This window comes from Rattus norvegicus, chromosome 9 (genome assembly GCF_021556685.1).
Source record: "Rattus norvegicus strain SHRSP/BbbUtx chromosome 9, alternate assembly SHRSP_T2T, whole genome shotgun sequence".
Taxonomy (NCBI): domain Eukaryota; kingdom Metazoa; phylum Chordata; class Mammalia; order Rodentia; family Muridae; genus Rattus; species Rattus norvegicus.
In genome coordinates this window covers 109,620,129-109,637,222 of record NC_141542.1, presented here as the reverse complement: position 1 = coordinate 109,637,222, position 17,094 = coordinate 109,620,129, and the positions used below count along the sequence as shown (strand labels likewise).

Here is a 17,094-nt window from a genome sequence, read left to right as displayed (position 1 = left end):
ACAATGGCCTCCATGCAGACCTACCTCAAACAACATGGCTTTCTTTGCTTCTTCGTTCCATTCTTTGCCAGGCATCTACCAAGATACAGCTTGCCCGTCCTAAAGATCTTCTTTTAAACTCTAATAAGATTGTTCTCCGGTTTCCAGAAAATGAAATCTCTGCAGAGATATCATTATATACCTCTTATTATTATATCTCTTATGAGACATGCACTGCAAATGCTGTATACAAAGTGGCAAGTTCTGGAAACAGAGTATAAATCCCACAGTATACTAAACTCAAGTGATACTTTTTGAATATGCTTTAACTGAAATAGTATTATATCACTAACCCCCCACCTTTCCTCTATCCCAACTATGCTTTGGGATATGCTTTGTACCCCAACTCTTGACCTGATAGCTTCTAATTCTTGCAATATATATATATATATATATATATATATATATATATATATATATATATATATATTGCAGGATTCATTTTGGTTCTTTGTGTGTACATGGCTTCAAGCCTGGCCACTCTGCACTGGACAGCCAATGATGGCTCATTGCTGGGAGAGGCTAATTCTCCTCCTCTCCACAGTCATTAGTTGACTATGTAGTTCTTTGTCCGGGGTAGGACCTCTTGAAATTTTGACTCTTCCATATAAACATGTCCGTGGATATTGTCCTTATTCCAGTCTTGTTTATACATTGCAGGAAACTTCAGAGTTCCTGGTATTCTAGCTCTTTCCACGCCCGGCCTCCCTGACCTTCCCATGATATTTTCTGAGACACAGATGCGGGAGCTGTAAAGTGGATTTATCCATCGGAACTGTACTCTTACAGTCTGTTGCTCTCTCTATGATGTCCAGTTGTGGTTTTCTATGATAGTCTCCATTTTCAGAGAGACTTCTTTGATTAGGGATAGTAAGTTCACTTATCGGTGTGCATAAGAATAAAATTTGAGGCAGTTTGTGGTCTCTGAAAGCTGAGAGTACAAGCAGTTAGGATGCCGCGTGACAGCCGAAGCCGCACTTCCCGGGTGACTCCTCCGGCCAGCCGGGCCCCTCAGATGGGAGCTGCTCCCAGAAGAGCACCAGCAGCTCAACCTCCAGCCACAGCTGCCGCCCCATCTGCAGTCGGCTCACCTGCTGCTGCCCCTCAGCAGCCAGGCCTGATGGCCCAGATGGCTACCACTGCAGCCGGTGTGGCTGTGGGTTCTGCGGTGGGGCACACCCTGGGTCACGCCATCACTGGGGGCTTCAGCGGAGGGGCTAATGCTGAGCCTGCGAGGCCTGACATCACTTACCAGGAGCCTCAGGGAGCCCCGCTGCAGAACCAGCATTCTTTTGGACCTTGCTCTCTAGAGATCAAGCAGTTTCTGGAGTGTGCTCAGAACCAGAGCGATGTCAAGCTCTGTGAGGGCTTCAATGAGGTGCTGCGGCAGTGCAGGATTGCAAATGGTTTAATCTAATCAAGAAATTCAAGCTGGAGAAATGTAAACTTGGTTCTGTATAATTGATAGTCACACGTGTGGATCCTTATTGGCGTTTACTGAGGCTTGTAGTGTTGGTTACTGGGCAAGTGTTTGGCTTCCTTGAACTAACTGTATTGTGATTGAGTTAAATAAAGTGTGTTATTCTCAAAAAAAAAGAATAAAATTTGAAATGTAGTAAGAAATTATGCTAGTCTTATTAAGTGGACGCAATAAATTGCTTTCTAAGGTCCATGGCCTCATTAGCCCTAGAAAGCTGGCCAGTACCATCCAGTACCAGGGATGATTTCTCTCCTTAAGTCCAACTAGGCAGCCACTAAGATATGAGAGCCACTGATTGCACTTTTATGTGTATCCTGACATGCTAATAATTTAGTTGTTCATAGATGTTGCAGTTTGGTAGAACTATTTCACTGCTTCCCTCCCTTAGCTGTCTGCATAGGATTTTCTGGAACCATGGGAGTTAGATTACATGATGCGGCAACCTGCCTGCAAGATATGCTGATGCAATGGTGTCCCAAAAGTTGTGGGAGTCACCTAGAGATCCAGCCCATATACATACAGCCACCAAACATAGACAATATTGATAAAGCCAACAAGTGCATGCTGACAGGAGTCTGATACAGCTGTCTCCTGAGAGGCTCTGCCAGAGCATGGCAAATACAGAGGCGAATGCTCACAGCCAACCATTGAGAATTGGGTCCCCACTGGAGGAGTTAAAGAAAGGATTGAAGGAGCTGAAGGGGTTTGCAACCCCATAAGAACAACAATGCCAACCAACCAGAGCTCCCAGGGACTAAACCACTACCCAAAGGGTACATAAGGACAGACCCATGGCTCCAACAGCTTGTAGCAGAGGATGATGGCCTTGTTGGGTACCAATGGGAGGAGAAGCCCTCGGTCCTGCCAAGGCTGGACACCCCACGCCCCAGTGTATGGGGAATGTCAGGGCAGGGAGGCAGGAAGGGGGGTGGATGGGGAGGGGAACACCCTTATAGAAGAAGGGGGAGAGGAATGAGATAGGGGGCTTATGTCTGGTAAACCAGGAAAGGGAATAACATTTGAAATGTAAATTTAAAATATCCAAAAGAAAAAAAAAAGTTGTGGGAGTAATCAACTACTCTCTGATTGGATTTCAGGCCAATGATATGGAAGCCATCCTGACACTGCTTGAGTGACCAAGGACCTGAAGCTAGATAGGCCATAAGCTTAGAGGAAAACAAAATACTGTGGTTCCACTCATAGAACATAATCATAAAATGCCTAACAACATTTCGCTGCTGTGTACAGCTTTGGCTACCCTGCCTAAGCTCCAGGAATGGACTGCACTAACAGCCCCTGCCCAGAGAATATCAGATCCTCGAATGAAAAATGTAGACACACACAGTTGTTCAATTTCAACTTGCCTTATTGGCACAATCGCTTGGACGCCCTTACCCCTGCCACTACCCCGGGCATAATCAAATAGAGTGGCCAATGGCAACCCAAAAAAAAACTCACATAGCAGGCTGTCCTTATCTCCTGCTGCCATGCTTCCTTCTCCTTCCCCTGTTCTCCTTCATCTTCTAGCTTGCCCAGAGGGACCATAAGTCGTGCCTATTCTGCCCAGCATTGGCCACTAGCATCTATTGATGGCTCAAGAACCATTTGGGGAACAGGACCTTAGCATCAGCACCACCCCTACATTACACTATACCCATAGCTCAATGCTTCATTCAGCCATTACCAGAGAAGTTTCCTCTTGCAGTAGATGAGAGCTAATGCAGAGACCCACAGTGGGACAATGTGTAGAGAGTGAAGACTTTGGAACACTCGATGAGATGTCTTAAAAAACTCTTTCCCCTCATGTCTCAAGGAACTGTGTGGAAAATCAGAAAAGACTATAAGAACTGGAGGATATGGATGACACACCAAGGAAGCAATGTCTCCCAGACACAACAGGACTGATGCAGATACGAACACAGAGACTGTGACCGCATGCACAGAGCTTGTACAGGTCCAAGTCAGACAGGATCCCAGTGCTGAGGAAGGGAAGTGGGCAGAATTCCCACTCCTAACCAAGAAGCTATCTCCCTCCAATTGACATTCACTTACAAAGGAAGAAATAGTTTTCCCCAATGCAGTCTCATTGGGTACTTTAAGGGTAGGCCTATTCCCAGCAGTAGATGGTCAACACAAAATGAGCTCAGTGGTATTTTTGTAATGTTTTCTCTCATATGGCTTTGTTTTAAGCGTAGTTTGTCTCACTGATGTAATCTGGTCTTTTCACGTGTATTATGGTTTCCAATTTTGTGGTTTTATGGGTTGTTTATTTGGGTGTGTGTATGTGCTTTCTTGGTGCTTTTTCTTTGTTTGTTTTCTAAATAGAACGAAAAAGAAAGGGGTGGGTGGGAAGGGGGAATCCGAGGGAAATCAGAGAAAGGAAAACTGTGATCAGAATACATTGTATGAAAAATGTTATTATATAAATGCACGTGCACACACTAGCCTAGAAAACATCCACTGGATTTTGGATACCACAGCTGCCTGATATCAGGCTCGAATGACAAGCCTATTTGCCAACTGCAGCTGGTCAAGTTTTCTGAAAAGCAAGTCAAGAGTTTGTTCTATTGGACTTAACGTGGCCCGGGCACAGAGGGCAAGCGTTTCAGTAGCTGTCTGTAGTGGTTTGAATATGCTTAGCCTGGGAAGCGGCACTATTAGGATGTGTAACCTTGCGGGAGGAAGTGTGTCACTGTGGGGGTGGACTTTAAGACCCTTCTCTTAGCTGCCTGGAAGCCAGTCTTCTCCTGGTTACCTTACAATCAAGATTGGGAACTCTTACCTCCTCCTGCACCATGCCTGTCTGGATGCTGCCATGTTCCTACCTTGATGATAATGGACTGAACCTCTGAACCTGTAAGCCAACCCCAATTTAATGTCATCCTTTATAAGAGTTGCCTTGGTCACGGTGTCTTCACAACAGTGGAAACTCTAACTGACCACTGCCCCACCCAAGGAGATTGCTGCCTGGGAGACTTTCCAGCCAGGTATGACTCCTGCACAGGAGCCTCAGTTTTCGGTAAAGGGCATTAAAACACATGTAAGGTCTGTTTTCAACTCGAAGTGAATATAAACTTTGAATTTTAAAGTACAAAAATAATCATTTTTAAATGAATGTTTACAATGTGTTTTACTATTCGGAAGTTTTGTTTTGTTTGAATTTAGCATGCACTTCTACCTGAAAAGAAATGGAATATTTGATATTAGAAAGTTCTGGGGGGCTGTAGAAATGGCTCAATGGTTGAGATCACATGTTGCTCTTCAGAAGAATGCTTGTTCAAATTCTAGCACACACATCTGGCAACTCACAACCACCTGAAACTCCAGCTCCAGGGCATTCGATGCCCTGTTCAAGCCCCTGATGACCTGAGCAGACACAGACACATACAAATAATAAAGTAAATATTTCAGCTCATAACAAGAATGCAGTCATGAGTGGGAATGAGGGGGTGGGGAGGAGGGAGTGACCTGAGTGGAAGAGGGGGGACAAAGAGGGGAAGGGGGAACATAATCAAATATTGGGGGTAACAGCACTGAAGCCCTAAGGGCCAGCAGAAAGAATACAAACAGGCAACCTTGGGAGGTAAGAGGTGGAGGGACCTTCTAGAATGTACCAAAGACCTGGGAGATGAGAGACTCTCAGAACTCAAAGGGAGAGACCTTGAATGAAGTGCTCCACAGTGGGGAAGAGGGACAGGATATCAAATGGAAGGATGGGATTGCCATCCCACAGTCAAAAACTCTGAACCATAATTATTCCTGTCTGAAAGAACTGCAGGGACAGAAATGGAGAAGAGCATAAGGTAAAATATGTTTTCTCTACCTGCTACTGAGTAACACTGGTTCTCCAATAAACAGCAACACATCTAACACAGAAGTCTAAACGTCACAATGTTTAAAATGTGAGGCCCATAACAGCGGAAATGTATGAAGCTGAGGCAAGAGGATCATGAGTTCAAGGCTTGCCTGGGATGAACAGGAAAATCCAGTATATTGTTTTCATGTAAATATGTCTGATGAGTACAAAATCGTACAATAAATAAATTAGAAACATATGATATTATCTGAAATAGAATCAAGTATAAATAACATCCTGAAATAATATCAGTAACTTGCAATACACACACACACACACATATGCAGAGAGAGATAATATAATTGAAAAGCAAAGAGCTTTGTGTTTGATTCATTTTCCCCTTTAACTAATTTCATTCACAGTATGTAAAGTAGGTTGCATGTGGCTATATAGCCAACTTGTTAAAATTTGCTCTCTGAGCAAATTCTGAATGAGTTGTCACTCTCTAAATAATGAGCAATTGTGCATGTGACTTCAGCATAAAACAACTCACCATTGGCTTTAATGTCTAGAGAAATATATCGTTTCAATTGCTTTCAGTCAGATGTGACATATTTTATATGCCGATACATATGTTTTCAATATGCAGAGTCTTGACATGACAAACTGGTTCTTTTTTCCCTTTGATTAAAATGAATTATCACAGTGCAACAGCGACTCTCCCGACTGTCCGTCTCATACCCGTCTGAGCTCTCATTTAGCCCTAGCGTTCCGGTTTTTAAAAGCAATGTTCAGTGAATATAAGTGAATTTCCACATTTGCAAGGCAATTTCCTCCTGACCTACCAGACAGAACTTCCTGCCCACACACCCTGGAGCTCAGTGGCTTTCGTTGCTCTCCCTGCCTGTCTTAGTCAGGGTCTCTAGTCCTGCACAAAACACCATGACCAAGAAGCTAGTTGGGGAGGAAAGGGTTTATTCAGCTTACACTTCCACATTGCTGTTCATCACCAAAGGAAGTCAGGACAGGAACTCAAGCAGATCAGGAAGCAGGAGCTGATGCAGAGGCCATGGAGGGATGTTACTCACTGGCTTGCTTCCCCTGGCTTGCTCAGCTTGCTCTCTTATAGAACCTGGGACTACCAGCCCAGGGATGGCACCACCCACAGCAGACTGGGTTCTCCCCCTTGATCACTAATTGAGAAAATGCCTTACAGCTAGGTCTCATGGAGGTGTTTCCTCAACTGGGGCTCCTTTCTCTGTGATAACCCCAATTTGTGTCAAATTGACACACAAAACCAGCCAGTACACTACCCACAACTTCTCACAGCAGCTTCCTCTGGAGAACATCCACAGGGCGTTCATTCTCAACTCCTACCAGACAAGAGACCATGATCAGACTGACCCTCCAACTGTCCCATCTCAACACACAGGCAAATGAATAAAGCGATCCCTTCCCAGGCTGCAGGGGAAGGGTTGGGTTAGTGGTATGGCCTGCAGAATAAATTACAATCATCCGCTAGACTTTATTGTTGAAAAGAGATGAGGGAGTGAAGACCCCAATTTTGCTGCATTATTTAACTCTTGGGTTTAGCTGGATAAGTCTGAAGATTCACTCCTGAGCCATCCAGTTACATGCAGTCCATTTACTTGCAGCCCAAAAAGCTTGTTTTGTTGTTTGCTTGTTTATTTGTTTGTTTTTGTAAACTTTACTATTAAAAAGTCCTGCAAATAAAAAAAATCACACACCAAAATTAACTGGACCCCAAGTCTTTGTATCTCAGTGAACAGTTTGAACAGCGGTTATCAAGCTATGAATCTTCACATTAGATTTCATACCTTCACTATAGGATAAATTTTTTTCATGCACTTACTCCACCAAAAACAAAATTCTGAATAAGCTGCCTGCTATCTAAATAATGGATAATTCATGCGCGTGATTTCAAAAACAGCTCTTGTTAAGTGTGCCTAGAACCTGAAAATATTTTCCATTTGGACAATGATCTGCTTCCCTGTGTGTCATGGGTACAACCTCTGAGAAGCTGGCTCCTTACCCTCTGAGACAGAGAGGAGAAGGCACCGCGTGGATTTTCACCATTTTGAACAACAAGGTGGCACAGGTCACCGATGCTCACAGCCATTGCCCATCACTCGGCATAAAAGGAATCCCAGAGACATCTTGGAAAAGTCAGGGAGGTGTGTCCATCCATACTAGGCAGTGGCTACCTACATCAGACAGAGTCTCCAGAAGAAAGAACCCAAGGCACGAAAAAGCTATGGGAGAAAGAGTAAGAGAGACAGAGAGAGGAGGAAGACAAAGACGGAGGGAGGGAGAGGAGGCAGGGAGAGAGGAGGGAGGGGGAAGGGAGGGAGACAGAGAGGAAGAGAGTGGGGGATATGTCAAGGAATTGGATCACATGTTTATGAGGATTTATAAATCTAAGCTCCACAGACTCACGGGCTGGAATCATAGCAGGAGTTGATACTGTTGTTGTGGAGGAGAAACTCTTTTTAAACCTGGCTCTAGTGCTGGAGGGATGGCTCAGTGGTTAGGAGCACTTGCTGTTCTTGAAGAGAATGCAGACTCAGTTCTCAACAGTCATGCAGTGACTCACAACCATCTATCGCTCCTGCTCCAGGGGACCTGGTGCCTTTTTCTGGCACTAAGCACACATATGATACACATAAATATTTACAGACACTCAGACATACACATAAAATAAAAATAAATATTTTTAAAAACTAGTTCTTACTCATAACGCCTTGACTGATTGTATAGGACCTAACTATATTACTTAAAGTTTATTGATTGCCAGGTATTAAACCTTGTACAGTAATACCCAGACTGGTGTTTGATGACCATGCGCTATAACCAAACAAATCTGACACATAAAAGTTCCCACCACACTATGTCTCCACAGATCCGATAGACCTCTTTCATTTTCTTTCACAATAGAGCCATTAATTTAAATTTCTTTGCAGTATGGTAAAAGATTTGAGTTGCATACAATTGCCGAACAAATTCTATACATCTACCATGTGATGGGACTATTGTTTTATTATTACAAAGCTTTCTCCAAAATTAATTTGGTCTCTGGTGGGATGGGTCTCAAGCTGGACCAGTCATTGGCTAGCCACTCCCACAATTCCTGTGCCACCCTTACCATGGCGTATCATGCTGACCGGACAAACTGTAGGTCCAAGGTTTTGTGACTGGGTTGGCGCCTCAAACCTTCCACTAGCATCTTATAGGAGATGACCAATTCAGGCTCTGCATCCACCATTACTAAGAGTCTTAGCTAAGTCACCCTAATAGATTCCTGGAAGTTTTCTATTGCACTTCTTGAAGGATGAGAAACCAGAGGCTCGATAGCCCAGAGACTGAGGATAGTGCCAAGCAGGACTGGCACCAAATGGGGAGGGAACGATGAAATGATTCCTAATGTTATTCTGCTATGCTCACAGATTGGCATTGTCATGGTTTGACTATGCTTGGCCAAGGAAGTGGCACTATTTAGAGGTGTGGCCTTGTTGGAGTAGGTCTGTCACTGTAGGTGTGGGCTTTAAGACCCTATCCTAACTGCCTGGAAGTCAGTCTTCTGCTAGCAGCCTTCAGATGAAGATGTAGAACTCTCAGCTCCTCCTGTATCATGCCTGCCTGGATGCTATCATGTTCTCACCTTGATGATACTGGACTGAACCTCTGAACCTGTAAGCCAGCCCCAATTAAATGTTGTTCTTATAAGAGTTGCCTTGGTCATGGTGTCTGTTCACAGCAGTAAAACGCTAACTAAGACAGGTATCTAGCCCAATTGTACTCAGAGAGGCTTTATGCAGCAACTGATGGGAACAGATGCAGAGACCCACAGTCAGAGTTCTAGGAGTCCTACTAAAGAGAAGGCGGGATTGTAGGATCCAGGAGTGTCAAAGACACCACAAGAAAACCCACAGAATCAACAAACCTGGACTCACAGGGGCTCGCTGAGACTGACCAACCATCAGGAAGCCTACATGAGTCTAACCTAGGCCCTCTGTGTATAATGTTACAGTTGTGTGGTGTGGCACTTTTGTGGGACTCCTAGCAGCGAAAGCAGGGCTGTGTCTGATGTTCTTATCTGCTTTTGAGACCCTTGTCCTCCTACTGGGTTGCCTTGTCCAGTCTTAATAGGCAGGAAGCTTCCCCATCTTATTGCAACTTGCTATGCCATGTTTCGTCGATATCCCTGGGAGGCCTGCCCTTTTCTGAAGGGAAACAAGGAGGACTGGATGGGGAAGAAGGTAATGGAGGGTGGGGAAGGAAGGTAATGGAGGGTGGGGAAGGTGGGACTGGTGGGAGGGGAAACTGAGATCAGGATGTAATATATGAGAGAATAAATTAATTTTAAACTTTTATTTAAAAATTAATCAGTCATTTATATGCTAATTTATTTCTGAAGTCTTAGCTAAATTCTAGAGCTGTATCTTCACCTGATTCCGCTGGCATTAATTCATCCAGATAATAGTTTCAAGTGCCTACTATAGCCCAATTATACCAAGTATACCAAAGACCGTGTTTGCAAGTTAGACGACTGTATTTCAGAGAGAGGAGAGATAGCTAGCTGTAGTAAACATTTAGAGCATTGTGACAGATGATTCCAAAATTCAAAAGCTTAAAGAAAGAACATCCTATGTTTCAGTTTCTGTACGTCAGATTTTGGAGCACCCTACTGGGTGGTTCTCCCAGGTCCTTTATTAAATGGAGCCATAGGTTGTTTGTTGCTAAGGTTACCCAGGTTTGCCTGTTACTGTAAGAACCGCTTCCAGGGTGGATCACATATTTATCTGGCAGTTGAGCAGTAGCTTTAGGTTTTTGCCTCAGTCGCTCTGCACAAGCTTCCTCACGGTACTTTTCTGGAATGAGCTAGCCAATGCTTCAATGTCTCTTATGACCTAGGCTTTGAAGTTATAAACCACTGTACTCTGCTAGTCATGCAAACCAGCCCTGCCCTGGATTAACCTGAGAGGAGATGGCTGAAGAAGGTAGACTCTAGACAAGGATCATCAGGTGCCATCATCACAGGGGCATAAGCAACCCACTGCTTGAAATGGCTATTACTCATGAATGGGCCGCCCCACCCCATCTAATAATCAGCTTCTGTAAGCCATATATTCTGACTTGACCATGAGATAAGGTTTCAGACCTAGAGTCTCTGAATTAGGTGAGAATAATGCATGGGGGAAAGATTCCAGAAATCTGAAGAGTTACGGATAGAGGTTGAGGATGTCGGATATGAAAAGACACATACCAGGCATCTCCCCTCAGGACCAACTTAACTCCCTTGAGACCCAACACCTCTTGCACAAATAGAAGTTCCCGTTCTTATCAGCTAGCAAGTAGTGTTTAGATGTTACATTTAGAAAAAAATATTTTAAATAAAAAAATTTTAATTAAAAAAAAAGGCAGGTATCTCACATGCCTTTAACCCAGTACTTGGGAGGCAGAGGCAGGCAGATCTCTCTGAGTTTGAGGCCAGCTTGGTATGCAGAATGAGTTTCAGGACAGCCGGGGCTACACAGAGAAATACTATCTTGAAAAAACAATTAAAAGGAAAGGAAGGAAGGAAGAAGGGGAAAGAAGAGAAAAGAAAAAGAAAAGAAAAATTACATAATATTGACTTACTTCTAGATCTTTTGCTTCAATTTCTATCTTACTATAATTAAATGTTCTGATAGATAGATAGACAGACAGACAGACAGATATCAGAATAGGGGGACTAAGTTGGAGAAGAAAGGGAACCAACTAGAGGGGGGCAGAGAAATGGGGAAGGATGGTGGGAGAGCAAATGACAATGACATATGTGTATTAATATGTGTTGATCTAATCCACTGCATTGCATACTAATCTAAATATTAACTTAGATAAACATTTCATATGACAATTGAGGAGGAGGAGGAGGAGGAGGATAGTCACACTGCATGTCCCTGCCTTCTCCAGTAAGCTCAGAAGTACATACAAGTGTCTAGGAGAGCCTCGTGAGGCATGGAGTTATCCTGGCAGTATTCAGAGAGAGAGGGAATCCGAGACACTGCTAATGGAAACGTGGACTAGTACCACCAGCATTGAAGTCTGCGTGGAGCTTCCTCAAGACACTAAAAATAAGCCTACTTTATAACCTGGGGACATCATGCCTAGGGATATACCTGAAGGAAACTGGTAATCATCCAACAGAGCCTCCTGCACATTCTTGAGTCTATTACTAACATTTCACCATAGCTAAGATCGGAGTCAGCCTAACTTGTATGTCTGGCAATACGCGAATGGTTAAGGGATGTGGCATATGCACATACTGGAGTTTTTACTCAGCTATAAAGAGTGAACCAGGTCATTTTCCTGGAAGTGATTGAAATAGAAGTTTTTGTGTTAAGCACAGTAAGTCAGACTCTGATAAATAGACTTATAATTTTAATTTTTTAAACCACATTTTTAAATGTTTTAACTTCTCTTGTAGCCCACCACCCACCAGAGGTAGTGGGAAAGAAAGGATACATGGGGAGTAGGCCTGTTTAGAAAGGCTTTTCGGAGCAATTCCCATCTGTGTTATCTGAAAACCGGCAGTTCAGTTTACAGGTTAGCAGGCAGTGGCAGCTCGATCCATTGGTAGACACTTTATGGATACACCAGCAGTCTAGTCTGGGAGAGTCAGGTTAGCAACAACAGTGACACAACCTAGTAGAGATGGTCAGGCCTCAACCTCAGCTAGAGTCAGCAGGAGGGCCCAACAGGAACATCAGAAGTTCTTGGCTATGTCTCTCTTAGGGAAACAAAGATCAGCAAAGACTCGAAACCCACAAGTCTGTTGCACAGCTAGCTGCACCATTAAGCCAAGCTCTGTCTCTGTCACTCCGTGGAGTCCTATTTATACCCTCCAAACATCATGTGTCCTCCATGTGCCTTGCCTCAGCATGGGTCTTGTCTCAGTACATGCGACCAATCAGCCCCAGTCCCCAGAAGTGGCAACGATCTGCAGCACAGCACCAGAAGTATTTTGGTGAGTTTCTCTCTATGGAGCCCTGACAAATGCAGCTCAGCTATGCAGTGTAAGGCGGACCAATACATGTGTGCACTAGCAAAGAATCTTTCATCTCATGTCCTTCCACACGCTTGCTTTAACAGAACATCCTCTCTCCTGTGTCTACTTCAACATACTTCCTTCATGAGTTGGCCTTAGCCTTTCACACCTGTGTTGATTTTAACGAAACATTCCTTCATATGTTTGCCCCAGCAAAACACCATCTAATCGACTTCCCAAAAAACCCTTAAGATTCCACTTCAAAGAATTATATGTTTTTTCTCATGTGTAGATTATATATATATGTGTGTGTGTATATACATATATACATATATATATACACATATGAAAGTAAAGGGAGACTATATGGAGGTCAGAAGGAATCTATAAGGGAGGAGAGTTAAAAAATAAGAGAACATAATAGTAGAATGAGCATCATGTTCTCTTCCGTTTGATGGTTCATATATACAAGTGGAAGTGTTTTGGAGGAAGGGAACAAGACAAGGAGTAGTAGTAGCAGGGGCAGTGGGGCAGGGAGGGGACTACTGCAGAGCAGGGATTCTGAGCAGAGTACAATGATACATATGTATGAAAATGTCACACTGAAGCCCATGATTTCATATGCCAACAAAAGTTAATAAAAGGCAAAAGGAAAGTTCAGAGTGACACTGCATTAGTGCTACCCGATACACCTAGACTGTGCCTGCTAACTTCTTTAAATGAAAGAAGGCAAAATTCAGCTAAAGTCTCACAACTGAAGTCTCTCCATCTAAGGAAAACACTTAGATGGTATATGCTCGTTATCTATTAATGAGTATTAAATTAATCCCAAACTTAGCATGAGAGCACAACAGTAGCACTCATCCCTGGGTTTCCTGGGGATAGGCTCCAGGACCCCTGTGGATAACCAAAAACTGCCAGTGTTTGGGTTCCTTATATAAATAGCACAATATTTGCATATAACCTATATATAACCCACATAACTTATATGTTGCCTCTTGTCTTTTAAAATCACCTCTAGATGACTTATAATGCATAATGTAAAATAAATAACATGTAAATAGCATGCAGTAGGGTATAGGTAAGTATACTCCTGTATTTAGAAATACTAACAAAAGACCGAACAGATTCCACAGAGATGCAGCCATCCTGGGACATACTACCCAGTATACAAAACCACCTAATCCAGGTGCTCCAAAAGAAGTGCTGGAGAGACTGAGCGGGGAAATGGTGGGAGGCTACACAGGCATACCTACAATCACTTCACTCATATTTACTTGGCAGAGTGTCCGGGTTTTGCATTTTGGAACTCTTTGGAATTTCTTCCCACATTATCTTCAACTCAAGGCTGGTAGAACCCATAAAGGCAAGAGGCCAACTTATTCACTGCTTCCGTGAGTCAGGAGTCCAGGTGCGGTTGGACCCTCTGGCTCTGTAGCTCCCAAGGCTCCAGTCAAAGTATCAATTGAGTCTGCCATCGTCTTTAGCAATAATGGAACAGAAAGCAGCCCTATGCTCACTCTGCTGAGTGCTGGCAGGATCTAGTCCTTTGCCGGCTTTTGGCAGAGGAATCAGTTCCCTACTAACTGTTGGCCACAACCTACCATCATGTAGCTCACAATCCAGCATCTTCCTTTATCACCACACCAGAGTAAGGGGAGCAAAAATTCTTACAAAATGTAGATATCACAGATACTTACAACAAAGAGATGTCTTAGATCTTTCCTAATCTCATGCCCAGAAGAAAAAAATAAAAGCCAATGAACCCATTAGGAAAGTGCTCTAAACTGCTAAGTCATTTCATTAGCTCCATAAAAAATAATTTTTAAGTGGCGTAGAAAGGGATTTTGTATCACTATGTTAGTCAGAATTTTTTATTTATTTTTTTTCATCTTTATTAACTTGGATATTTCTTATTTACATTTCGAGTGTTATTCCCTTTCCCGGTTTCTGGGCCAACATCCCCCAACCCCTCCCCCTTCCCTTCTATATGTGTGTTCCCCTCCCCATCCTCCCCCCATTACCACCCTCCCCTCAACAATCACGTTCACTGGGGGTTCAGTCTTGGCAGGACCCAGGGCTTCCCCTTCCACTGGTGTTACTAGGATATTCATTGCTACCTATGAGGTCAGAGTCCACGGTCAGTCCATGTATAGTCTTTAGGTAGTGGCTTAGTCCCTGGAAGCTCTGGTTGCTTGGCATTGTTGTTCATAAGGGGTCTCGAGCCCCTTCAAGCTCTTCCAGTTCTTTCTCTGATTCCTTCAATGGGGGTCCCGTTCTCAGGTCAGTGGTTTGCTGCTGGCATTCGCCTCTGTATTTGCTGTATTCTGGCTGTGTCTCTCAGGAGAGATCCACATCCGGTTCCTGTCGGCCTGCACTTCTTTGCTTCATCCATCTTATCTAGATTGGTAGCCAGAATTTTAATTTGGGTTTTTTTTTTATTTACCCACAGATTTTTCCAAGGCTGTATTCATATAATAATATAATAAAGTAATTTTGTACAATGCAGTGTGTGTGTGTGTGTGTGTGTGTGTGTGTGTGTGTAATCTTAAAACATGTTTTTATTTTGAATTCTCCTCTGTTGCATCATTTAAATCAAAGAGACATTTATTTGGGACTTTATGGGATTATATTTGTGTAAGTTGCAGATACCACAGTACAGTGAGGCTGTTGCCAATCATCGCAGGATAAGAATGACGTTCAGAAATTTATCTTTGAGCCATACAAGGTGATATTCCCAGCACTTGAGAGGCTGAGGCAGGAGAATCATTAAGAGTTTGAGGCCTACAGTGATAACATAGTTCAGCAGACTTTAACTCTGATGAACAATCATGTCTTTTGCTCTTATCTGATGTAAAAAAAAAAAAAAGAGAGTTTGAGGCCTGTTTAAACTTTGCGCTTAAACTGTATCAAAAACAAAACAAAACTGCATCTTTGCCAGATAAAGTGTCACACCTATGATCTTGGCACTCCAGATGCTAAGGCAGGAGGATCTTGAGTTTAAGGCCAACTTGGACTACATAGCAAGGTCCCATGTATTTAATTAAAACGCCTTCACAGTAACTAAAAAGCCTAGGATGTGTAAATGAGGAGCTATAGACAGGGATGGCTTCTGAAAAAAGGAAAGTCTGTTTTCTTTAATGGTGTGACCCCTGGTAGGTCAGCCATGCTCCAATGAATGACCCTAAACCCATGAGTATATAGGCAGCAAAACATGGAATCCCATGGACTATTAAAAAAAAAAAACTGGACATAAAGGTAGAGGGGGAATAGATCTGGATGCTAAGGTGAGGAGGAGTCAGGGATAAATACAATCTGAATATGTGAGATATAGATAGATAGATAGATAGATAGATAGATAGATAGATAGATAGATAGATAGATAGATATTTCTTAATAGAGATAGGTGATCTTTACACTCTCCCTTCTTCCAAACCCAATCCCCTAGCCTCATCCCCAACTCTGTAGAATACCAGCTGCTATAACTTCCCCTTCCTCTCTGCCCCCATCCCAAACAGATCTATTTCTACAACCATCCCCATCACCCCATCTCTTTATCTCAGACTACAACCACAAGAGACCCTGGGAACCTGTCATTCATGATGGCCATGAATGCAGGTCAACAATCTTCATTTTCCCTCCTCTCCTCCAAATTCAATCAACAAGATTCATCCCCAGCTCTATAGAAGAACACCTGTTGTGGCCTCTTCATCTTTGCCCCCATTTTCAGGAATCTAGGCTAATCCTGGAGGCACACCCAAATTTTCTTCCTCCTATAGATCCCATCACCTATTTAGCCCATCCCCATTTCTAAGGGTCAGCTTTCAATACCTATAAACACATTCTACCTAGAACCCTCAGTAGCCACACTTGGAAAGATCTCAAAATCATTTTCTATGAGACAATCCATAACTATCCGCAACAACCTCATAAGAACAAGAAGGAGCAACAGAAACAAACAGAACATCCACACAAGAAAGATAAGACCAACAAAGATATCAGCACCAAGAATTACAATCATCCCAAAAACAGAAGCCTACATACCAGCATAAAAACACAGCAACTAACAACCAGGATAACATTCTCCACTAGAGCCCAACAACCCTACTAAAGACCCTGAGGAATGCAATATAGCAGAAGCTATAATAGACTTAAAAATATCCTTTATAAATATATTGGAGGTCCTTAAAGATGATGTGAATAAATTTACTAATAAACAGTGGAATGAAATAAAAAAAACAGTTGAAAACATAAAATAGACATCAGTGAAGAAATATAACCAATAAAGAGAACACAAACTAGAAGAAAGTGGAAACAAACAATCTAGGAACTTGAACAGAGGCAAACTTCACATCAGAATACAAATGATGAAAGAGAACCTCGGGCATCATAGAGAAAATAGAAATAAGTGGATATGTCAAAGAAATCCAGGTATAAAACATTCAGAAAAATCACACTAGGAAAAGATCAAGTCTAAGAATAATAGGAATAGAGGAAGGAGATGAAACCCCATTCAAAGGCACAGAAAATATTTTCAAAAAAATCATAGAAGAAAACTTCCCTTGTCTAAAGAAAGAGGTGCCTGTCAAGTTACAAGAAGCAAACTGAACACCAAGTAGGGTGAACCAGAAAGCAAACTCTCCACAGTACATCATAATCGAAAGACTAGCATACAGAGCAAAAAAAAAGAGTTAAAGCTACAAGAAGAAAAGACCAATTAATATAAAAACT

The 17,094-nt window shown here is 42.7% G+C and overlaps 1 protein-coding gene, 1 long non-coding RNA gene and 1 other non-coding gene across 3 annotated transcripts in view; 2 read left to right on the top strand and 1 right to left on the bottom strand.

The window, feature by feature from the left end:
- The window catches only part of LOC148003858 (uncharacterized), a 167,546-nt gene that overhangs the window by 111,852 nt on the left and 38,600 nt on the right, over positions 1-17,094 (bottom strand). The window lies entirely within an intron of this gene.
- Chchd2l3 (coiled-coil-helix-coiled-coil-helix domain containing protein 2-like 3) lies at positions 964-1,635 on the top strand. Its single transcript, NM_001015019.2, is given in 1 exon segment — positions 964-1,635. A coding segment is annotated over 1 exon segment (465 nt). The 5' UTR covers positions 964-991; the 3' UTR covers positions 1,457-1,635.
- Positions 15,145-15,223, top strand: LOC148003859 (small nucleolar RNA snR60/Z15/Z230/Z193/J17). Its single transcript, XR_015630018.1, has one exon. It is a non-coding gene; the product is annotated as a small nucleolar RNA snR60/Z15/Z230/Z193/J17 (small nucleolar RNA).